General features: G+C 39.1%; 1 protein-coding gene across 2 annotated transcripts in view; it reads left to right on the top strand.

Moving 5' to 3' along the window:
* The window catches only part of LOC149198767 (F-box protein PP2-A15-like), a 184,613-nt gene that overhangs the window by 101,770 nt on the left and 57,060 nt on the right, over positions 1–25,783 (top strand). For both annotated transcript variants that reach the window (XM_089402156.1, XM_089402155.1), the window contains exon 2: positions 8,314–8,432. In XM_089402156.1, the coding sequence (XP_089258282.1) occupies positions 8,314–8,432 (119 nt within the window). The remainder of the gene's footprint in view (positions 1–8,313; positions 8,433–25,783) is intronic.

The following is a 25,783-nucleotide window of genomic DNA, read 5'->3' as shown; positions in this document are numbered from 1 at the left end:
CATGATGTCACCTTTGACGAAGATATGGCTTTTAGCAAGGTTGACAATCTTCCTATTCTAAGGAAAGATAAAGAAGCTGACACTAGGAAGCTGGATGAGAAGGAAGATGAGACGATGCCCAATGTGGAAGAACTTATGGATCCTATGTATCCCCCTTCGCAAGAGCCTTCCTCTTCTAGGAAGAGGCCCTTATAGCTTAAGCGTATTCTTGAAGATGCCAAGAGACATATTACACCCAGAGGGACTTTCTGTGAAAGTAAGAAGCTGACCAGGTATTAGGGATACTTGACCATTATGACCACCGTCATTCAAAATGAGCCTTCATCGTTCGAAGAAGCCGTGAAGCATCAAGTATGGAAGGATGCTATGAATGAGGAATACGAGCCCATCAAGAAGAATGATGTTTGGGATGTGGTCCCCAGACCCCAGGACATAATAGTTGTCACCTTGAAATGGCTTTACAAATCAAGCATAGAGCTGATGGTAGTGCTGAAAAGTATAAGGCTCGCTTTGTTGCTGGAGGCTTCTCTCAAAAGGAAGGTGTAGATTATGATGAGATATTTGCACCTCTTGCTTGATACACCACCATCCGCTCGATCATAGCCCTTGTTGTTTTGCAAGGATGGAACCTACATCAGATGGATGTGAAGACCACGTTCTTGCGTGGTTCGATTAAAGAGGAGGTCTATGTGGAACAACTTGAGGGTTTTGAGATTCATAATCGAGAATTTCACGTATGCAGGTTAAAGAAAGCTCTCTATGGGCTGAAGCAAGCACCCCGAGCTTGGTATGAGAGGATCAATAACTATTTGATGAAGCTGGGATTCACTAGGAGTGAAGCCGATCCGAACCTGTACTTTAAGGTTGAAGATGATAAGCCTCTCATACTGGTGCTGTATGTTGACAACCTCTTTCTGACAGGTGCGGACCCTCTCGTTCACAAATGTAAGAGGGAGTTGGCTTCCGAATTTGAGATGGACCTAGGACTGTTACACTTTTTCCTAGGGCTGGAGGTCTGGCAAAAGCCAAGAGAAATTTTCCTATCTCAAGGAAAATACGTGGTGAAGATATTGGAGAGATTTAGTATGGTAGACTGCAAGCCCGTGACTACCCCGATGGAGCTTAACTTCAAGAAGTTATGTGGTAGTGCTGCCGGACCTGTTTTGGGTAATGCTTCTGAGTATCGTCAACTCATGGTAGCATTGATGTTCTTGTGTCTGGATATATGTTTTGCAGTCAACACATTGAGCCAATATATGGTTGAGCCTTATCACTCACATTGGATTGGTGCCAAGAATCTTCTGAGATATCTTCGGGGCACAATCACTCATGGGTTGAGATACACTGCCGGAGATGTGAGGCTACATGGATATTTCGATGCTGATTGGGCAAGCAGTGTGGTGGATCGAAAGAGCACTTCCAGGTGTTGTTTCTCTTTGGGTTCTGCTTCGATATCCTGGATGAGCAGGAAGCAGAAGTCGGTGGCTTTGAGCACCGCTGAGGCAGAGTACATTGCTGCGAGTATGGCCTCTTGTGAGGTTGTCTGGTTGAGGAAGCTCTTCAGTGAGCTGTTTGGACATACGCTGGATACTACTGTGATCCTCTGCAACAACTAGAGTGGGATTTGTTTATTAGAGAATCTTGTATTTCATGATCGCTCCAAGCACATCGATATCAGGTACCACTTTATCCGGGATATGGTACAACGAGGAGCAATAAGGCTCCATCATATTGGGACTGATGAGCAAGTCGCCGACATTCTGATGAAGCCCCTGGGAAAGATCAAATTCTTGACTTTTCGAGAACGACTAGGAGTCGTGGAGAGACCCTCTTATGAGGGTCCTGTATGATTCATACATTGAGCTTTGGGAGCTTCGGGGGCCTTGGGGTACTTCTTGGAGCGACGAGCAACCATAGGGTGACTCACCCTCCCCTAGTGGTGCGCTATGTACAGAGTGAATGATTCAACCTTCCCCTGTGATACCCCATGGTGACATGTAAGCAGGATCAGTGGTTCATCCTTCTCCTACCGAGACATCCTACCCATGTAGTCTGGGACTCATGGGAAGTATCTCTCATCTGGCCAATGAGTAGAGAAATGAGGATAGGGACCATAGTAGTACTGATGGACGCATCGTGTATCTACCATACTCCCTATGCTAGGATGACATTGATCTAGGATCAATTGGAATTGACTTCGAGTCAGTAAGAGTGATATAACTCGCTCTCTTTTGGGACTGACTTCGGGTCAGTAAGAGTGGTATGAGACACTCTCTTTATTTGGAATTGATTTCGGATTAGTAAGAGTGCTATTAGACTCTCTTTTATCTGGGACTAACTTCGGGTCAGTAGAGGATGGTATGATACATTCTCGATCATTTCTTCTTCTTCATAGTTCAGTAGAGCAGAGCAGTGCATTTGATGGCAGAGATAGTACTGATAGACAGATGGATTAGCAGATGTTGTTCTCCCTAGTTGAGAGGGAGTGTTAAAATTGGAAACTAGGGCCAAACTCCATGTGGGTCACCTCATTTATGGCATCTGATATTTTTCTTGGATTCCTCTCATTGAGAGGTGTAGGATTGATCTAACGATCATCCAATTCCAACATGTATTCATGGAGATATGAATTTACTTTTATTTCTTGACAATTTGTCAAGGTCAGCCAATAAGCAAAACAATGATTTTCGCCCCCAACTTATCCTCCACGATTCATATAAAAGGAGACCTTGTGGCATTATTGCACTCATCTCACCACACATCTTCTCTCTCTCCTACGCATTAGAAGAGCATCTCTCTCTCACACGTGTGGCTGAAAGGAGGACGCAGATTTTTGGTTAGGGCAACGTTGACTTGGGTTGACCTAGCTGCAGGTGGGCAGATTGGACAACGTTGACCAACGTGGAGGCTTTCTTGACTGCGGTTTGGGTTGGGCAGCCTCTCCTAGGCTAGCCGCATTTCTGTTCAGCCTTTTGACCAGGTTTGACCACTCTTTGACCTGCGTTGACTGTCAAAGAGCTGTCGCAGGTTTGACCAGATGTTGACTACAGTTTGACTGGGTATTGTGGACTGTTTTGGGCTACCTATGCTTGCTGTTGAAGACAAAGTTCTTCAAGGTTGACTTGAGGTCATTTGGGAGTTGTTTGACCAGCTTTGACTTTGTTGGTTAGGGTTGTATTGCTACTGTTATAAAATCACAAATTTGTGATATTGTACTATCTCTCTCTCTACTGAATTATTGAAGAATATAGAAGAATTGATCAAAGGGTTTCCCCGCATTGGGGTTTGTCCCTGGCTGGTGCCACATCTTGTGTCTCTTGTCTTGGCTTGTCTTCTATTGTTTACATTTATGTTCTATCTGCATTTTACTATCATGTTGATGTGATTGCAATACTAGAAATTAATATTGGGCTAATAAGAAGATTTGAAGTAAATTTCTCTTAAGCATAGAACATACCATAATTTAACACAAATGAATGCCAACAATTACACACACACACACACACACTCACATATATATATATATATATATATATATATATATATGAGTTATGAGAGGGCTAATTAGCCCTAATGGGGCCGACTTGTAAATGACCAAAATAAATCATTTTTCTCCAAATGATGAAAAATGTTGACCATAGCTACATGATTTTTCAACACTTCTTACCTTGACTTCTTTGTATGGCTGAACAGAGAAATTGTGACTATATCATTGATTCGAATTGTGTCTCCAATGTGAAGAGGACAAGCTCTATATATATCAAGAATGGGTGTGTCCTTTTATAGGGGTCGACTTGATCTCATTGAGCCGACTAGAACATTTGAGAAGGCCGACTTGACTAGGAGGTTGATATAATCTTTTGCAGCCAAAACTCTAATTTCAAATTCTTTTCTTTTGAAAGTCCAAATGGAACTTAACACAAAATATTTTTCTTTCGACTCTTAGCATTTAAAATATGCTTTACAAATAATGACTCAAATATACATCATGAAGACTGACCATAGTTACAAAAATCAACACCGAGGAGAATTTCACGGAAGTGAAGCCAAAAGTCAGTCATTTGAGGATCTTTGGTTGTCCATTATACATTCATGAGCCCAAGGATAAGAGGAAGAAGTTAGAACCTTCTGGGAAGAAGGGTACTTTTGTGGGATACAATGAGACTTTGAAGGCCTATAGGATCTACATTCCAAGACAATGTTAGATTGAGGTTAGTCGGGATGTTACTTTTGATGAGGAGGTAGCCTTCAGGAGGTCTAGAGAGTCTCATATGGAGATTGATAGTGAGGAGTAGGAGGCTCCGAAGGATGTGGATCCCTCTAGTCATGTTGTTCATCCTTCATACTATTAGGAATCAGTAGAGGCAACAGAGCCAGTGGACTTGCCTAGAGATGTTGCAGTGACTAGGAAGAGGCTGACCTGGCTTCATGACACTTTGCAGGATGCACAAAGGCATGCAACTTCCAGTGGTACTTTCAAAGAGAGCAAATGACAACAAAGTTTCTCCAGTTATAAGGCATTGATGAGCCACATCATTGATTCTGAGCCTTCCAGTTAGGAGGAAACAAACCAACAATTTTGAAAGGATGCCATGATGGAGGAGTACCAGTCCATCATGAAGAATGATGTGTGGGAGATAGTTCCGAGACCAGAGGGGAAGTCAGTAGTGACTTCCAAGTGGATCTATAAGATCAAGCATGCAACATATGGCAACATTGAGAAGTACAAAGCGAGGTTTGTGGTGAGAGGGTTCTCCCAGAAAGAGGGAGTGGACTATGAGAAGATATTTGCTCCAGTCGCCAAGTACACTATTATCAAGAATATTGTTTCTCTTGCTTCAGTTATGGGTTGTAGGCTACATTAGATGGATGTAAAGACTGCGTTCCATAATGACGTGATTGAGGAGGAAGTGTACATAGAGCAACCTCAGGGCTTTGTGACACATGGGAAGGAGTCCCACGTTTACAAATTGAAGCAGGCTTTGTATGGACTCAAGTAGGCACCCAGGGCATGGTATTCCAGGATTGATGGATACTTGATGAGTTTGAGCTTTACCAAGAGTGATGCGGATCCCAACCTTTACTTCATGGTTGTTGATTGTGATTCTTTGATCTTAGTGTTGTATGTCAGTGATTTTTTCCTTATTGGGGCAGAAAGGCTTATTATTGGGTGCAAGAGGGAGTTGGCTTCAAAGTTTGAGATGAAGGATCTTGGCTTGATTCATTATTTCTTGGGATTGGAAGTGTGGAAGAGACCTGATGAGATCTTTCTTGGACAAGGGAAGTACATAGTTCATATCTTGAGGAGATTCGGTATGATGGACTACAAGTCCATGGATACACCTATGGTGAGCAATCTGAAGAAATTGAGTGATTCCACTCCAGATTCAAATTGGGTGGATCCCATGATGTACAAGCAATTGATTGGATCCTTGATGTACCTGGTTAACACCATGCCAGATATTTTCTTTACAGTGAACACCTTGAGCTAGTATATAATTGAGCTGAGGCATGTACATTGGGTTGCAACGAAACATGTGTTGAGGTACCTGCATGGTACAGTTGGATATGGTTTGAGATATGTCTCAGGTGGTGAAGTGAGGTTGCAGGGATATACTGATTTTGATTGGGCCGGGAGTGTAGTGGACAAAAAGAGCACCTCGGGGTGTTGCTTCAACTTGGGATCAACTATGATATCCTGGTTTAGCAGGAAGTAGACTTTTGTTGCACTCAGTACAACAAAAGCGGAGTATATCATAGCCCATGCCATAAGTCAGGAAGCAATGTGGTTTCAGAAGCTACTTGCAGGGCTATTTGATCAAGTGCTAGAGATGACCTTGATATATTGTGATAATTGAAGCTGTGTCAAGCCCTTGGAGAATCCAATATTTCATGACAAGTTGAAGCACATTGAGATCAATTATCACTTCATTCGACACATGGTGTAGAAGGGAGCAGTGAAGCTCTAGTACATATCTGCAAACGAGCATACTATGGACATTCTCACCAAGCCTCCGTCTAGGGGGAGTTTGTATACTTTAGAGACAAGCTTGGCATGATGCAGAATGTCTCCCTCCCTGAGAGGGAGTGTTGATGTTTTTGCATCATTGAGTAGACATTCTCCCATGTGGTCATGTTTATTTGACTAGGGGAGAATGAAGACCATGCTGATTTGGCTAGGGGAGATTTGCGCACAATGCTCACATTGTGCTCCGGATGGAGTGATCTATTTTTTATAGAGCGGGTTTGAATTGTTTATTGATTGGGTTTTTTCTGTTTCACCCAACAATGGGGTAAAGAATTCTAGTCTAATGTTGATTTGTGTTGTAGGCTCCATTAGTGAAGTGGTTTCTTGTGATGAGAAGTCATTTTGATGGGTTTCCACTCAACATTAGAGCTCCATATAAATATAGAAGCACGTGAGAGGCAAATGATCAACATAGCGAACTCATTGATCTTTTCTAGTGGAGGGGAAATTCGGCCAAGGAGAAATCTGTGGCTGGAGATCATCTTTATCTTTTCTTAATCATTCTCTCTTTTGGAGGCTGCACGTGTGAGGAAGTTGACTGATTTGACCCGCCAAGTTGACTGCAACATGACTGAGTTTTGAGAAGCCGCATGTGTGATGAAATTTTGACCGCACATGTGAGTTGACCGAGCTGCACGTGCTGCTTGACCGCAGGGCCGAGTTTGATGGCAAAGTTGACTTTTTTACTAAACAGTAATTTGACCAGGTTTGACTGGTATTTGACTTGTATAATTGTATTATTGGCACAGACTTCTAGACAAGTTTATGATTTGTAAACCTTGCTAAAAGACAATTTTTCCTCAAGAAAAGATTGTTGGGTTTTCTCCCAAGGTTGGGTTTCCTAGGTGAAAATTTTGTGAATATTGTGCATCACTGTCTTTTTATGATCTTTCTTGTTTCTGCTGTATTTACTGTTGAGATTTTCTGTGTAATTATTCAATGATATCAATGGCATTAAAATTACTGACTGAAAATCATTCGGAAGTAATTATTAGTGCAAAAAATTGTATTCCACTGCACTTGCCATAGAATTTCAACAATACCCTCATACATGATAAAATCCAATGGAAACGTTGCAATCCCCCCAATTTTGAAATCCTGAAAACTGTTAAGCCTGCTAGATTTTGAGTGGGATCTAAATTTTTGCTTTCTACATATGAAATCCAATGAGGTTAGAACCACTCTCAAACATCTTGAGTCAATTAATGATAATGTTAAAAATTTAAGTAAAACTATTGGTAATGAAAGATAAATCAAGTAAATTTGTCTTTTATTACCATTCTTTTTACTTCAAGAATTTAACATTTCCATTAATTACATAGCATTAGTAGGGCCCTAGGGTTGAGTGTTCTGATTCCCCACTCATAAATTATTGTTTTCAAACAAAATTCAGGCGGGATGCCTACAAGCACCCTTTTTGGGTAACGTGCATTGGGACATGGGGAACATGTCTCGTGAGCATGGGAAACATGGGGTATGTGCCCCCCACCTCGGGGGATGTGTCCCCGTGCACATTGTTGCTAATCCGAAATTTGGGATAGCTGCTGTACACAGCCATTCTTTTGGAAATTCCAATGCACATCCACAAACTGTCACCTTGTCTAAAATGTTAGTTGTTTGTTTATACTATTCAGAGAGTTTTAGGTTCTATTATATTTTAATATTAGTGGACATTATCGTAGGAGCTCATCTTAAGAGCTGTTAATAAACCCATAAGTTTCTATAGGAACTGAACTGAATGAGCATTGGTGCTTCCATGCTTGAATATATGAACAAAATAAAATTGGTTAAGGACAGACTCATTTTTTCTAAGCCCCAACACTGAAACACATGGCATCAAATCTTAATGATTAAAATTGACTGTAACTGAATTAGATTGTTTGATGTCCTCTTAGGCCCGTTGGTCTGTTAGGCCTGTTGCAAATAATTAAGATATTGTCTGGCAGAGTTTTTCTACGTTTGAGAGTTTATTGCATAGAACTTATTGGATAATAGTGGATCTTTCTACTGCAAGAGTGAGTGTATGTTCTTTAACTGAAATGGTTTTTTTTTCTTGTACTCGAATGTAAGTTGAACTATTTACAACCATATGGTGATTGACTTTATATGAAAATTTTCTTGCAGGCTTGCCTTGGTATTCGTGGTTCTATAAAGAATAGAATACATGTAGAGTTTTAATCTCTTCCATTTACAATATACGAGCAAAAAGTTTAAAATACAAAAAACAAATAGAGTGGCTCTCTTTCTTTTGGCTTAACTTTAGTTCTGAGGTTAACTATTTGCAGGAAGTTTGGCTGGACAAGGCTACTGGAGGAGTCTGTCTGTCAATTTCAGCAAGAGCAATGGCCATCACAGGAATAGATGATCATCGATACTGGAAATGGATTCCTTGTGATGAGTCGAGGTAGGTGTCAAGATCTAGCTGGAAATTTCAGAGCACTAATTGTAAACTTAGGACATGTATGAATATGATAATTTCTTCAGTGTACTGCCTCTAGCTAACAAAGGGATGAAAATTGGAATCTATAAATTAGTATCTGAAGTAGTTCTTTCTTGGACCATTGCCATAATGGCTATGAATATGACAGTTTGGTTTGAAAAAGATTATCAAGTTGTACTTGTTGCCTAGAGAAAAGGGGACATAATTGCTAGGTAATTAATAAACATAATTTTTTTTTTATTATCTATATAGTTATTTTCATTTTTATTTTGGATCGACATTTTTTTAATTATTTTATTAGATACATGACATACCCCTTCATTATAAAATGCACGTCTCGGCATAATAAGTAATGATTTAAAAAATACATGTGTAAAAAGATTATAAACAAAGGCCCTCATTTATAACCAATCATATCAACTGGAAATATTCATATATAAATACTATTGTCATATAATAGATATTCTCCTATTCCAAAATATTGTGTGTAAATATTTCATATATAAATACTATTGTCATATAATAGATATTCTCCTATTCCAAAATATTGTGTGTAAATTGGTGTAAGAGCCAATCTGATGCAGCCACATTTTTGTTTTTGTTTTTGTTTTATTGAAGTGGCTTTTAGCTACCCACTTAATTTCAAGGGTTCTTCGATCGATAAAGAAAAAGCTGGCCTTTGGGCATTAACCAAAAATCAAAAGAGATTATATATTATTTTTTTAAAAGTGGATATTGCAACATATTCGTAGTTAGGTGAAGTCCTTATAGTGGGTGATTTCAATGCTAGGACGGCAAGTGAGCAAGCTAGCATTCTTTGTTGTAAAGATGATTGTGACCCTATTTGGCTTACAAAAGAAAGTAATCATCAGTGGGAAAGAATTTCAGAGGACAACGGCTGCAATCTCTTTGGTGAACAATTGCTTACTCTTTGTGGGGCCTTTGATTTAGTCATTTGTAATGGCTTGACTAGATGGGCAAAGTCCGGTAATTTCACTTGCAATACTTACAATGGAGCAAGTGTGGTAGATTATGTAATTTGCTCGCATGGTTTGTGTGAGAAAATGGAAGAAGTTTTGGTTGGAGATCAGCTGTGGGATTTGAAATCAGATCACAAGCCAATTTATTTATGTTTCTCTTGGATTGGAAAAAAACAATTAGAGTAAAAAATTCAGCATGTCCAACAAAATATCCCATAGGGCAAAATTCTTTTGACGCCAGAAAATTGTAATACCTTCAAAATGACGCTAGAGAGGCTCTTTGAGAATGAGAAAATTACAATTCATAGCCTTCATAGTCATGAATTAACACATTTAATTCAATGCGCACTTGCAAAGTGCAAAAGAACAAAAATTAAGAAGTCTGAAACAAATTGCTTTCCGGTTAATGCTTGGTTTGACGAGGAATGCAAAAAGGCAAGGAGAATGTGGAAAGAGTCAAACAAGGATAACATAAAGCTCAAATCGTACAAGCAATTATTAAGCAAGAAAAAGGCCGATTTCATGGTTTCAAGGAGGGAAGAACTAATCTTCCTTGGGAAAAATAATCCCAAATTATTTTGGAAGGAGCTCCAACCAAAAAAGATACGAATTGGAAATAATATTACAGCGTCTAAATGGTTTGATTATGCAAGGCAACTCTATGAGCATGTTCCCAAGGTTGACCCTCCCCCCTTGGTCAACACTGATACTGAACTCTTCACGGTACAAGAGGTAGAGATGGGTATCAAGAAGTTGGGCATTGGAAAAGCAAAAGACTTAGTTGAACTCCAAGCAGAATATCTAAAGTGGGGCTCAAAGATTCTTGCACCTCACATTACAAAAATCTTCAACAACATCATACAACAAGGGCTCCCCACAGATTGGTCAAGTAGTCTGGCAATACCTCTTTTCAAGAGCAGTGACGTCAATAATCCCTCCAATTATAGGACAATCATGATAAAACCTTTGTTTGCAAAGCTATTTGGAAGCATGCTAGAAAACAAAATTAGCAAGTGAGCAGAAGAAAGAGATAAGCGTGTTAAAGGGCAAGCGGGTTTTAGACCTAAACATTCCACAGTTGATCGTTGCATAACTTTAAGGCACATCATTGAAAAAGTTTGGGAGAAACCGGAAGAAGCCTTTTGTTGCTTTGTTGATTTCAGAAAAGCGTTTGACTCGGTTCCTAGGGATAAACTTTGGCAGAGAATGGAGGAACTTGGGGTTCCTAAACATTTGAGAGCAGCTATGCATAGGTTGTATGAAGATGTGAAAGTCAAAATTAGAACTTCAGCAGGCATTTCTGAAAGTTTTAGAAGCGATATCGGGGTCAAGCAAGGTTGCCCACTGTCTCCTACCCTTTTTGGTTTATAGAAAGAAAAGAACTTTGGGGGGTTGGAAAGCATTTTATGCTTTTCAAAATAGGTGTAGAGAGGCAGAGTTATGGGACTGGAAAACCACTCAAACTCTTTTTGGGCTTCTAGTGATTCCGGTGATTCTCTATGGTTGTGAACTGTGGGCTAGTAGTACCTCCGACATGCAGTGGAGACAAATTGAGAATTTTCAGAAGCGTTTGATTACAAACAAATTTAAGATGAAAAGTGTAGTTCCTTATGATATCTTGTTAAGTGAAACAGGGACTGCTCCTATTGAAGCAATTGCTATGGTGCGAGTCATAAGGTATTTAAAAAAAACTGAGCAAATGGAAGATGGTAGATGGCCTAAGGTTGTCTTTAATGATAGATTGTGCAACAACAAAAAACTTGGATGCAACAAAATAACAAATGGTTTAGTAAATGGGGTATTTGCTTGAACGCGTGTCCCATAAATAGCAAAGAGATAAAAAGCTTTTGTTATGGAAAAGTTCCACAAATGTACTTGGGATAAGGAGCTAGGAAGAAAGAAAAATTACTATATTGAAGTTTTTAATCCCACTCATAATCATCAACCAAAAGCATACATAGAGGCCAATATCTCTTGGAGAGCCAAAATTCTTATTGCTCAGTTAAGGACTAATTCTCATCAACTCCGTTGTGAAATAGGGCGCTGGAAAAGGCCAAAGGAAGTGTGGGAGGAAAGGGTATGCATTTTTTGTTCTTCCAGAAAAGTGGAAACAGAAAAACATTTCATTTTAGAATGTGAGGCCTTCAAAGACAACAGGGAAAGTTATGCAGATATGCTGGCAGCGAGCTCTTGGGATAATCTATTTAGCGAGGGGTTTGTCAAGAAGCTGGGAGCATTTATTGTGAAGCTTCATAAAAAAAGGGCCGAATACATCAAGCAGATGAAGAAGCAATTTGTCCCATAGGCTATCTTTAGCCTTGTGGATGTTAAAATAATTTCTTTCTTTCTTTCTATTAAAGATATAAATAAAAAATATAACCATAGCCGTTGCCGCTGTTGCAGTTCTCATGGCACCATTCGGTGACAGTCAGTTGTCATCCACCGTACAATATCCGTAAACTTTGTTTGTGTCGTACATCATTCCGCAATATTTTCCGCTGCCTACAAAATTGTTTATATGAACAGATAATTGAATTTCCAGCACAGTTGTAGTATATCCGTACCGTCCAGCCGTTTTTACCATACAAACGTCGTTTACAACCCTGAATTGTCGTCCATTTTATCACCACCAAACGTTGCTGTGGAATTTCCTTGGTGTTGTGTACTGAGGCCACAATTTTAATTGCGAAATTCTTAGTTTTACTGAATTTAAAAAAAATAAATATAAGGAGTGTTTGAATTATTTTTTATGGTAGGAATAGATTCAACACCATCAAAAACTGTTGGGTACTCATAATCCTAAAACTGTGACTTCAAAATCCTGCCAAATTTTCTATTATTTTTCATTATTTTACAAACGAAATTGTAGCTTGTTAAACTTCACTCTGTCCTCTGTGCAAAGCTGCAAGTTGCAACCACTCTGTCATTTCTGTCTGTGCAAAGCTGCAAATTGCAACCACTCTATAATTTCTCTCTGTGCACAGCCGCAAATTGCCACCACTCTGTCATCGATACGCACAGTTGAATTTACTGTGTACAATTTGTGATGTCTGTACAAATTTGCGTCTTATTGTAGGGTCTCAACCAATCAACGAATATTTATGCACAGTTTTAAACTTTATATAACTCACAAGCTAATATTCTAATAATAAACAAAAGTGTTATTTTTTTTAATTTATATATTATTATTATTATTATCCGATTTTAAAGTTATGTCAAGTCAGATACTAAATTAGTGTATTAGACTCTCTTGTTTGTGGGACAAGGGGCCCACTTCTGCATAGCTATTTGACTGCTAAATCTATGAAAGCATACATACTCTACCCCTTTGGTTTTGAACCTGTAGCCTCTTCAGAAGAAACTTATAAAAAAATGAATAAAATTAAAATTTAATTAAAAGTTTAAAACCTAACTTTAAATATCTAAAATATATAATATAATTCAATTATTAAAAAAAATGAATATATAATTCAGCTATTAAAAAAAAGGTAAAAGGAAAATATAATATTAGATTTATAGACTCGTAACTAAAAATAGATTATATATATATATATATATATATATATATATATCAAGTTAGTTATTAAAAACATATATAATGGTGTTAAAAGAAATTTGATTCAAATAAAAAAGGAAAAGGTGTATTATAAATAATACCAACATTTTAAAATACCAAGCTATGCAAACTTTATAAGGTTATTTTCTATTAATAATAATAAAAAGTTGAATTGGAGAATAAGTGGAACTATGAATTGTAGATGGTATGAATAACATAAATTTGGACTAATATATTTTGTCTAAATGGGAAAAATGGAATTGATGTTTCAGTTGATATTTAAAATTCACAAATGTGGCTGTCTAACATGTGGAGAAATATTTACTATAAAATTTTATCAAGGTAATGAACTGATGCAAATAAAAGGATTAAAATATGAACTCGTAAAACTTTAACACTAAAAGGATTAGAATATGAACTCGTAAAATTTTAACATTAAAGTGACGTGTCATAAAAGAAACATAAAGATCTCAAAGATATGTTTTGCAAGGAGTCAAAAAAGGATGAGGGAATTATATGTTTTGCAAGGAGTAAAAAAAAAAATGCGGGGATTTTTCGCTCAAAGGACTATAGTAAAAAATCACTTGTGAAGGTCAACAAGTCCGGAGCTACAGAACAAAAATTAGAACATGAAAAGAAATGTCTCGAGAAGAAAGTCAGTGAGAATCTATTGGAGAAGGAAGAAGAAAATTGCGCTTAAAAACCTTAATCAAGGGTTATTAGAACAAATTAGAGGTTTAAAGATGAAAAGCTTGAATGTCAAAAGAAATTGAATCAAAAGCTAAAGAGCTCTTATGTCTCAGAAATCATAATCAAAACCTACTCACTCAAATTAAGATACTTAAAAATGATAAGAAATCATTGGAGAACAAATTAGAAGAGCTTATCACAAAAGAAACATTGAAGTCTTCAAACATAATAGTGCAAATTGAAGAAAAAGAAACAAACATTGATATAGATACTATCACGATTTTAGAAAGATTCCAGTCCAATTGAAGTGAAGACATACGTAGATGCAATAGTTCAAACACTGGGAATTCCAAGTGAAGACCCGGTAATTAAACTAGCAACACCAGTACATGATGAAGATTGTATATCAAAAATAAGTTAGGAGAATGCTATAAGTACGCTAAAAGGAAAGCAAGTTAGAAAAACTCGTTATCGATATCCTAATCACAAGAGTAGGTATATTAATCTGTCAATGCATCAACTGCAATCAAAAGGAAAACAATCAATATATCTTCCAATGAATACTGATATCATTACCATTAAATCTAATGATAATATTTCATCTTGGAGGGCCTATAAGCGTAACATTTTATAAAAGATTGAATTGGGATGGTCAGATCGTTTCACTGTATGACAATTTTGTACCACACTCAAAAGTTCATATCGTCTTGTATCATCGAAGATGACAATTCTAAGAATTGAGAAGATGAGAAGACATTATGAAAAAAAAAGATATCAAGCCTTTTGATCGATAAGCTTTGACGACAAATATTTTCTAAAGGGGAAGACAAAGTTATGAACATAAATATGTATAAAAAATAGTGAATAATAATTATTAATAATTATGAAGAGGCATGTCTCAAAAGAAAATGATTGTTCATGGAAGGGCACCTGCCTAGGTATATAAACAAGGCCCCTCATTTGTAACCAATCATATCAACTTGTACATTCAAACATTCATATATAAATACTATTGTCTTATATTGGATATTCTCATATTCCAGATATTCTAAATATTTCGTTGTATACGAACTTTGTTTGTTACATTCTACTTCTTTTGTTGCTAGTGTGGGAGTGGGTGGTTCAACTTCTAGTTTTCTAGGTGTGGGAATAAGTGGCTTATTAGTTGGTGGTTCAGTTTCGATCTCAGTGTGGGGTGCCTGTGGGTTGGGGTTGGAGCCTAGGGTTGGTATTTCTTCTTTTGTGGTTGTGCAACCTAGGATTAGTAGTTCTTCTTTGGTGCTGGTGCAACCTAGGATTAGTAGTTATTCTTTGTGGTGGTGCAACCTTGAGTACATCAACTTATGATCTAGTTCCCACAGGTGGATCGATCTATTATGGTTCTAGCACTATGGGGGCTGAACCTGGATGGCAAGTTAAGTTTAACAAGCAGAAGGAGGTTTCCTCCCTTGCTTGTATGGACAAGTCAATAGGAGATATGAATTTCTAAGTTGTGAGTGAAGTCTTATCAGGAGCGATGGTTCACTCGCTTGATCATTGGATTCCAACTTTGGAGGGATTTGAGATGGAGAACAATTATAATCATTTAGATCTTTATCGTCCTTTGGAATGAAGCTATCTCTATTGTCTTGGAATGTGCGAGGGAAGATGATTCCTAGTCGCAATTCGTTTGTACGAGGTGCTTTGGAGCATTTCTAATCCAATGTTATTTAGGACAAGTTCGCTAGATTTGAGCTTCAGAATAAGATGAATTATGTTGGAACGACCCTTTATGGGCCATGTTGCCTCATAATCTAGAAAGTCTTGTGAGAGGACTCACAAGACATGGGCCAGAACTCGTTGCGACAATGAAGTAGATTGCCACTGTCACCTCAACAATCTCCCTCCTCTTTAGTGGAATTTCACCACAAGGGAGGTTTCCTAGTGATCACCCAAGAGGATATTCTATTAAGTAAAGTCTTTTAGTAGAAATCACATAAGAGATTTTTTTTTTTTTTTGGCCAACGCTTTTCGAACCAACAAGTGTGGTTCATCATCAGGACCAGATGAAGAGGCAAACCATGGAAAATGCTTAAATAGAGAATAATGTAGAGACCATAATTTCAAGTAACTGGTATATTTCAACAATAATATTTAAATTATGATAGTAATTTATTAAAAACAAATATTAATAAGTAACGACTATATTAAATGGCTAGTTTTTGAAAAATAATATTTAAATTAATTTATTAAAATCAAATATTATTAAAAAAATCTATGTTATATGGTTCAAAGTGATAAACCATAGGCTAGGTGAAGGTACTTCAATGATGGACAAAAGCTAAGGACTCTTTAATAAGGAATAACATATCATGCACCAAGACTAACGAAGGTTTATATGACCTAAGGTTTCTTGATCTGTAGTAACAAACGAGTACCTAGGCACATATGAGTCAAAGAAAGGGTTTACTAAAAAGGATTGATCAACAAAATAACAAAGAAATGTGAAAATCTGGTGAGCCCAAATCCCTACTGCAACAACTGATTATATTTCTCCTACTGAATCAAGTTATTTACAATATTATATGGCAAACATTGAAATAAATACAACTACAACCTTCATAACTTAAATAATATGCAGAAACAAGAACTGAGTAAGAAAGAAATAACACACACAAGTGACACCGTTGTTTTTGGACAAATGTCCCTGGAAAAACCCAATGTGGGAAAACTGGTGCAGCAACAGAGGGTTTGTATTATTATGCAGTAATTTCTGAGTACAATTCTTCATATGCCCAAACTCGTAATCCTATACAGGGATCGAACTAGACAAAGAGATAATGAGATGATCTCGTCCTGTGACTGGGAAATTCAGCACTGACCTGCACTGGAGATGAGCCTTTGCGTTGTCTCTACGCAGTACTGCGTAACACCCACACAGTTACCACGTCACTGCGGCTGGGACTGTGCTGCACCTCCTCTCGATCCTCTGCTCGCTAGAAACTTCGGCCGTCTACCCTTCCAGTCTCACACCTCGGCTCCGACACTAGATCCCAACTATTCCCCAGTAGAAATATAAATTCCTTCTGAAGCTCTACGCTGCCACAATGTGGCTCTATGCTTCCCTTGCGTGGCCCAGCGCTGCCTCTTTGGACTACTCTCTGCCCTCTCTGCCTTGCACTCTCCGGATCAGGAAAACTTCCTTTGGAAAATTATCTTTGCCCCTCATTGCAAAAAATCTCCTCGCTGACTTCTCTGACAACTGCTACGTTGCTCTCTTGAGAAATTGATCTCTTGATCTCGCTCGTTGTGTTTTCCAAATGCCCATCAAACCTCTTCTTATAATATTCTCGTTAATCAATCAATGACCCATATTAGATTCTAATTAATGGCTCAAATCATTTTGGCTTGATCCTCGTCTTCTTATAGAAGTTTCACCCCCAGTTTAATTAATACCTGTTGACCCTGCCGCCTACACCTACCTACAAGTTAGTGAGAAAAGCTTTCAACCCCACAATGTGTGGTTGGTGGGCAGGGAACTCAGAGAAGGGGCTGTCACACTAATTCCGACTCTCTCTGTTTGAGTTATCTCCTAGGTTAGCGAAGGGGGGTGGTCCCCAATGAAAAGTTTAGTTAAAAAAAGAGATATGAGTTTCTAGGAGAATTGTTAGAGTTAAATAGATTATTTTTAAAGATTTATAAGCAAAAAACTGATATGAGCAATAACCATCATAAGATAAGCATGAAATACATAAACAACCAATGCCTTCCAAGTACTTGCTCTTTAAGAAATGAAATTGTATTTTGCTTAAAACAAAAGTAGAATGCTTCAAAAATTGAAAGCAAAGTAATCCTTAAATGGAGACAAAGATGACATGAAAGAGTCAAAATGATAATCTACAATTAGTGTACAAGAACTAGATCAAGACATGCATGTAGAACTCCATACTTGTTTAGTTAAAACAATGCTCTAGATAGCAAATAAAATCCTTGAAAGCACAAGATATTGATCAAGAAAAATATTTAATTTAAATTAATGTGATCTTAGTATACTAGAGGAAAGGAAACTCCCTTTTTCAAAATTGTTTGATGAGATCCTTGAGGCAAACCGATTGGGTTCTTCTATTCTTGATCTTGGGAGTTAGTTCGTCTATTGGAAAGCTACCCATGCCCAAGTAAATCCTTCAATCAAATCTAAAGATATCTACACACTTGGAAAAAAAGATGTCAGCAATCATAAGGGATTAGATTACACAATCAATGATAAGGCTAGAGTTTTCACCAAAAATATTCCAGTGCTTCTCTTCCTAGAGTATTTTTCTAATCCGAAAACCATACAAGATAGCTTGCATATATTAATCCAAACAAGTGGCAAAATGATAACTAGCATAATTCAACATACAAGTAGAATGTAAAGCACAACAGTTGAAATAACGTCACCTCAAGAAATGGAAGGAGAACACCAACACAATAGTACCCCAAAGTCTCTTTTATTATATGAAATATGAATACAAAATCTAGCAGAGTCTCCTCAAGCCCAACAACTCGTTCTATATGATACAAATAAGAGCCCATGGCTCTATTATATAGAGAGTTGGGAGCAAATCCCAATGAAGAATGACAATGACAAATGGCATTGGAGCCAATCCGAATGTAGAAGTGATTAAACAAGTGGCATGAGGTGACAATCCCAAAGAGAAATTTGAATTTGTTGAATGAAGCTCCAATGCCAAGTGTAAAAATCGAATTTTGGCAAGTGGACATCATTTTCTTCTTCCCTTATGTGCCAAATTCAATTTATGATGGAATGACAAGTGTATATGGGTGGTAACCCATGTGGGGACAATTTCCTCCAAAAATCTCCACCAAATATTCTCCCAAATCCTCCAAAATGTGCATTAATTTCACAAATTCGAATTTCCAAGTAAATAGTTTTCTCATTTAATGCCAGAAATTTGATTTTATTTGAGCACATGTCCTTTCCTTTATTTTAGGAGTCCACATCACCTTGGGACTTCATTTTAACTCCCCCATAATTTTCCATTGCATTTCTACAAAATTTAGCATGTGTCGATATTTATTTTTCTCCATTTTTTAATTTATGGCTTAATTAATTGCCAGATTTCCCACTAAACTTAGGAAAAGTGGGTTTTGAGGATTCAAAACACATTTTTAACCCATAAAAGTGTGTCATAGTAGAAAGTTGAGGGTGAGAAGTGCAAATTTCATTACTCATACCCCATACAAATTCTCTAGACATCACTTATTACATTACAAGTATAATTTCATTAGAAATTTCCGCAATGCAGAAAATCTAAAAAATTAAAAATAACTACCTCGACCTAACCAAATTCCACAATTTTTTTTTGTGTGATCTAATATGGTAATATACATCGACTCTAGACACTAAGATGTGTTAGGGGCTCAAACTTCAAACCGTCACCCCGATTTTGGGGTAAAAAGTGAGTGAAAAAACCTAGAAAATTATCCGTCTCTGAAAAAGAAAGGGTAATTAACCAGATAAAAAAAACACTCCAAGGTGTATTCATTTGCTGATTGAGTCCCAACATCTTAGGCCTGTTACATACTCAAAACTCATCATTACTAGTATCACTTATTACAATTCCCTGTAGGGTGTGGAATCTGGGTATAAGAAAGATGATGAGAAAATAGAAGTCGAGTTAAAAAACTTTGTTGATTGATGATATCTGATGGTACAAGTGTCCTCTGGATCATCCTTGGGCATGGAGTCTTCATATAAGCATTAGGTACCACTCCAGTGGTCAACAATACCCTTTAATTATTTTAATTCCCAAGTTTAGACTTAGGCATCCATTAAAAATAATTAATTATTTTAGTAAAACTGTCTTCGAGTGGAATTTCCCAAAACGATTTATGGGTATTTTGGAATACATGTGTCTTAGCCTCCCTGCAAATTTTGAGGCTTAGAGCATAGCTGATGCTACCAAAAATCAACACTCTCTCTTAGCAAGGAATGTGCTCTAGTAATGCAACCTACTAAAGCATCACCATGACTCTGTAACATCTCTCTTTGCGTTGCTGATGTCTGACATCACTGCCCACCAACTGTTGAAATTTCCAAGTCTATCTGTTAGAAATTTAATCTGTATTCTTCTGGTTTATTTATTCTACTTGTTAAATTTGAACAAGTTATTTAAAACATATAAATAACGAAATAAACACAATACAATCTCAACATCTACAGATCATCAGCTGAAAGAAAACAAACACACAAGTGACACTGTTATTTTTGGACAAATGTCCCCGGAAAAACCCAATGCGGGAAAACCGGTGCAGCTATTTTGAGGGTTTATTATTATGCAATATTTCCTTGAGTACAACTGGGTGCCAAACTGGCTCACTCGACAGAGAAAAATAACTGGCAGCAATACCTCTCTATTCGGAAATAGGTATTCAGAAAACCTGTCCCACGAAACCCTCTCCAGCAACTCTGAAGCACTGCGCTGGCCCTTCTAGCCTTTGCGTCAACCCTCCGAGGCATTGTGCAGCCTCTGGGATCCTCTGCGTCACTATAGCTGCTCTTTGCGTGGATGATGCAGTCCCTCTAGCCTCTGTGCTGTCTCTGCTGAGTTCTGCGTGGCCTGCTCTGGCTGCTGTTTCTCGCTCTCTCCCTCTGCGTTGGTCTTTTGGCACTGTCTCTGCCTCTCTTTCCAGTACTCACGGCCCTTCGCTGCTAATCATTGATTGACTTTGCAAAACAACCCCGCTCTAGCAAATCGAATGACTGATCACTCTGGTGTATTCTCCAACTGACCCTCAAGCCTCCTCTTATACTTTTCCTGTTAGTCCTTCAACGACCAAGATTACATCTCTAATCAACGACTAAGATTAGATTAGGCTTGATCCATGACTTTTGGAACCTTGTAATCCAGTTTTATATATATTTTTTTATAAAGTGGAATCGGCAACAGGGGCAGCCTCGCGACTCGCGTTACACGGGGTCGATTCTGACCGCTACCTATATAACCACTGGGAGCATGCGCCCGCCCCTCTCCACAGCTCCGTTTTAGTCCGGGGGATTTGAACTAGTGACCTTCAGAGCAGAGTCGCCTTTCTAATGACTTCCCGCGATGTGATTACCAACTCGCCTACCCCCGTGGGGCTTAATCCAGTTTTATATTAATACCCATTAATATTTTATTTTTCCTAAGTTTAGACTTAAGAACTCCATTAAAAATATTAATTATTTTAATATCTCCCAAACCGCGTATAATTTGCCCAAACCATTTCTGGGTCTTGGATATCTCATGTGCTTTAGCCTCTCCACCATTTTTTGTGGCTAGAGCACATCCAATGCCAGTGATGATAATATCGGCGATATATCGCTGAATATCGAAAATATCGCGATATTTTCGGCAAGCCGAAAGATTGCCGAGAAAATATCGCGATATTTTCGGCAAGCCGAAAGATTGCCGAGAAAATATCGCGATATTTTTAGCTCCTGAAAATATCGCGATATTTTTGGCTCTCGAAAATATCGCGATATTTCGGGATATTGCCGATATCTCGGCAAAATATCACGAGACGACGTAAAATATTGCCGGGCGTGTTTTTTCGCGGCTAGAAAAAGGGAAAGTCGTTTTTTTTCTTCATTTTTGTTTCTGAGTATTGGAAATGGAAGGGGAAGAGTTTCGTGGTGGTTGTCAAGGAGGGTTTGAGGATCAAACAACGATCATCAACACCAACTAAGATTTTTTTGTGAATCAAAGATTGAAGAATAGTGAGACAAACTTCATTTCTTCCATTAATAGGTATGTTCTTAAAAACCCCTATGTTAATGATTTTTTCATAGATTTAGGGTTATGCTTGCTTGCCTCTTTGCCTACCAACATTTTGTTTCTTTGTTTTTTTCCATTTGCTATGATTTTCATGCCCATGAGCCAATGCAAGGGTTTTCTCCATATTTGGACAGCAAGCTTCATTTTTTTTCAACTTTCTTATGCACCCTCTTATTGCCATTTTTCATTCACATTGCAAAATGCAAATAATGTAGTAATTTTTTTTAAATGAGGTGGTTATTACTTATTATTTTTTGTGTTGGGGGGTTTAATGCCAATTTTTTTGTTTTTTTTGTGCCCTAGGTTTGAATTAGTTCACTACAAATGTCAAATATGCCAAAAGCCTTGGACCCATTTTGGGAGTATGGGGAGGCTGTTGGTGGGGCAAATCGGACATATATATCATGCAAATTGTGTGGGACCAAGATGTTAGAAGGGGTTACACGATTGAAATACTATCTGGCTAGACTCTTTGCACATGATGCAGATGTAATGCCTTGTATGGTTTCTAGTGTAGAGGTTATACAAAAAGCTCTTGAAGCAATTGCTGAACAAGACAAAAAGAAAGCTGCTAGGGAGAGGCCAATGGTCTCATATAGATAGCTGCTAGTTTTATTTGTTTTGAAACTTTTGCTACATATAAGTTTATAACTCATGATGATGAAATACTTTTAAAGTTTTATATATGTGATGTTATTTTGTTTGAGTCCTTGATTGGACAATTATTAGGGATTAGGAGGATATGTGATATTATTTTGTTTGAGTCCTTCATTGGACAATTATCAGCGATCAACAGGATTTGGTATCGCCTTTGAAGTTTGATGTATCATTTCTATTTGACATCATATATATCAGTGCTTTCTTCATATTTATGTGCCAATGTGTTTAGTTCATGTTGTTATTGCTTTATATGTTTAGTAAGCCGAAAAAAATGAATATATTATGCATTTTTTATGCTTGCCAATATTTTCCGATATTGCCGATAAGATGTTTTCTGGACCCTCGCTGATATTTTGCCGATACCGATATTTTCAACACTGTCCAATGCTACCCCAAATCAACACTCCCTCTTAGCGAGGATTGTGCTCTAGTAACACTCCACACTAAGCATCACTCTGATTATACGTCATCGGTACCTGTGTTGATGTTAGGCCTCCCCGCCCAACATCCTCTGCACTGCTACATCCTGTACTGCTTCCCATGGCCCTGCCACATTGCTGCATCCGTACGACAACTCCCTCTGCATCCGTGCTGCTGGTGGTCCTTTCTCCCAACACTGCATCTGCACTGCAACACCCTCTTATCATGCTGCATCGTGCTACTGCTAACTACTACTATACTGCAACTCAGTTACTAAGAAGTAAGTAACTGATCCAACCAACTACTGACATCCCTGTCAGGCTGGAAACCCTCTCGATGTTGAAGCTCTTTCTGCCGCTAACAAGTGCTCCCTCTACTGCCTCTATGCTACCCCAACAACTCCCTGCATCTCGCACCGTTGCACACCTCTCTGTGCCATCCTGCACTAGTGCAACACTCTCCGTGCCTCTCGCATTGTTGCAACCTGCTAGCCTCGCGCTGCCTGGGGACTCCTACACTGTAGCACTCTCTGTCGCTTCATCCACATCCGCCAGTCCTGCTATTCTCTCTTCGGGGCTCCTGTAGCAAGGTATAATCCAAGAGGTTGGGTACCTCATGGACCCTGCCCCTCATCGCCTGTAGTCCTCCTGACTACAGCTCGATGTCTCCCCACCACTTCTCTAGAGGTACATGAGCACTCATGGCACAATCATCATCCTCCTCCACCTCCTTCTCTGCCTTAGATTCAGATTCCTCTCCCTTACTCTTCTTCTTTGGACACTGGTTTGCATAATGACCTAGTGCGCCACAGTTGAAGCATTTGACCTTGGAGAGGTCCTTTTTCTTCCTCTTCTCCTGCTTTCCTGCAGATGCTAGAGCTACATCCTCTTCTTCTTACTTTTTGATCCAGACTCCTTTGTTGCTACTTCCCGTCTTGCTCAACCGCCTGATCTCCTCTTGGCAAAGAGCCGCCCACAATTCTTCCCAATCTGGAAGATCCACCGTGCCCAATATGCTCTGGACAAATGTCTCCCACTCCTCGGAGACTGCGTTAAGCGCGGTCCTCACCAACATCTCCTCATCTGGCGTGGTCCCTATGGAAGTCAGTTGGTTCCGGATCTCCTTCAACGTACCGAGGAAGTGATCTATTTGTTCCCCCTTATGCATTTGGTATGACCATTGCTAATTCTCAAGTAACATCTTCCTTTGCATGGAAGTATGCTGGTACAATTTCTTCAAGGCGTCCCACATTTCCTTTGCCATCTACTTCTCGGCAATATGTTGGACCACATGATCCTTGACCCCATCGAGAATGATTCATTTTGCCTTGGCCATTGCCTCCTTGTACTTCTCATTATCAGTCGGGTCAACTGGGATCGCCATTGTTCTCAAGGCAAAGGCCTTGATGCGATGTCTATCTAGAATGGACATGATCCTGACCTTCCAAACCACAAAGTTGGATGCCCCGTCCAGCCTATCCTGATCCCTCAACCCATCCTGACCTATTTGCTCCCCCTTCTGCATCTGGTATGACCATTGCTAATTCTCAAGTAACATCTTCCTTTGCATGGAAGTATGTTGGTACAATTTCTTCAAGGCGTCCCACATTTCCTTTGGCATCTACTTCTCGGCAATAGCGTCCCACATTTCCTTTTGCCATCTACTTCTCGGCAATATGTTGGACCACATGATCCTTGACCCCATCAAGAATGATTCATTTCGCCTTGGCCATTGCCTCCTTGTACTTCTCATTATCAGTCGGATCAATTGGGATCGCCATTGTTCTCAAGGCAAAGGCCTTGATGCGATGTCTATCTAGAATGGACATGATCCTGGCCTTCCAGACCACAAAGTTGGATGCCCTGTCCAGCCTATCCTGATCCCTCAGCCCATTCATGGCCATCTCTTTGCTCTTCTGTCGACTCCTCCGAGTCTCTCTACTTCCCTCTAGAAGTTCTCTCTTCGACTCCTGTTGAGTGTCTCTACTTCCTGCCTGGAAATTCTCTGCTAGACTCCCTCTGAGTCTTGATTTCCCTTCTAGAAATCATCTTGCCAATCGTCAAGTTGCACCTCTCTGATCTTTTGTGCACCTGCAACACTGATCCAGATTCCCTGGCTAGAAATCTACCTCAGTAGCAACTCCCTCTACCTTGGTTTTGCCCTGTTAGGTACTGTTCCTACCCATAGTACCCCACCAACTTCGCTCCCGCAAACTGCCCACAGCTTCCTATGCCCTAGCAATGAAGGACTGGGCCTCTAGGCTCTGCGCATCCTGACACTGGAAAAACATCGCCCTCAGCCAACTGCGTCAGCCCTCCTGGTATCTGCGTGAGCCTCTTTTTGCCCTCCTCAGCCTCTGTACTCACCTCTATCTAGTCGGACTGATGACACAGTCCCTCTGTGTCAACCCTTCTTCTGTCGGTTCTGCAAGGATCAACCTCTGTCACTCAGGATCACTGATTCTGCTGCAAATGCTCTGCTTAGCTGATGCCTTCAACTTTCCTGTGATCTGCAACCACGCTCTAATACCATGTTGAAATTTCTAAGTTTATCCGTTAGAAATTTAATCTGTATTCTTCTGGTTTATTTCTTCTACATGTTAAATTCGAACAAGTTATTTAAAACATATAAATAACGAAATAAACACAATACAGTCTCAACATTTACAGATTATCAGCTGAAAGAAAACAAACACACAAGTGACACTGTTATTTTTGGACAAATGTCTTGGAAAAAAGCCAATGCGGGAAAATCGGTGCAGCTATTCTGAGGGTTTATTATTATTCATTATTTTCTTGAGTACAATTGGGGGCCAAACTGGCTCACTCGACACAGAAAAATAACTGGCAGCAATACCTCTCTGTTTGGAAACAGGTATTCAAAAAACTTGACCCATGAAACCCTCTCCAGAACTTCTGAAGCACTGCGCTGGCCCTTTTGGCCTCTGCGTCAGCCCTCTGAGGCACTGCGTAGCCTCTGGGACCCTCTGCGTCACTCCAACTGCTCTCTGCATGGATGACACAGTCCCTCTGGCCTCTGCGATGTCTCTGTTGAGCTCTGTGTGGCCTGCACTGGCTGCTGCTTCTCGCTCTCTAACTCTGCGCGGGTCTCTTGGCACTGTCTCTGCCTCTCTGTCCAGTGCTCACAACCCCTCGCTGCTGATCACCGATTCGACTTTGCCTAGCAACCCCGTTCTAGCAAATCAAATGA

The sequence above is a fragment of the Pinus tabuliformis genome, chromosome 2_1 (genome assembly GCF_031772625.1).
Source record: "Pinus tabuliformis cultivar Carrire ecotype Pingquan chromosome 2_1, CPIR1, whole genome shotgun sequence".
Classification (NCBI taxonomy): domain Eukaryota; kingdom Viridiplantae; phylum Streptophyta; class Pinopsida; order Pinales; family Pinaceae; genus Pinus; species Pinus tabuliformis.
The sequence above is the reverse complement of the archived record's forward strand: the minus strand, read 5'-3'. Positions and strand labels throughout refer to the sequence as shown.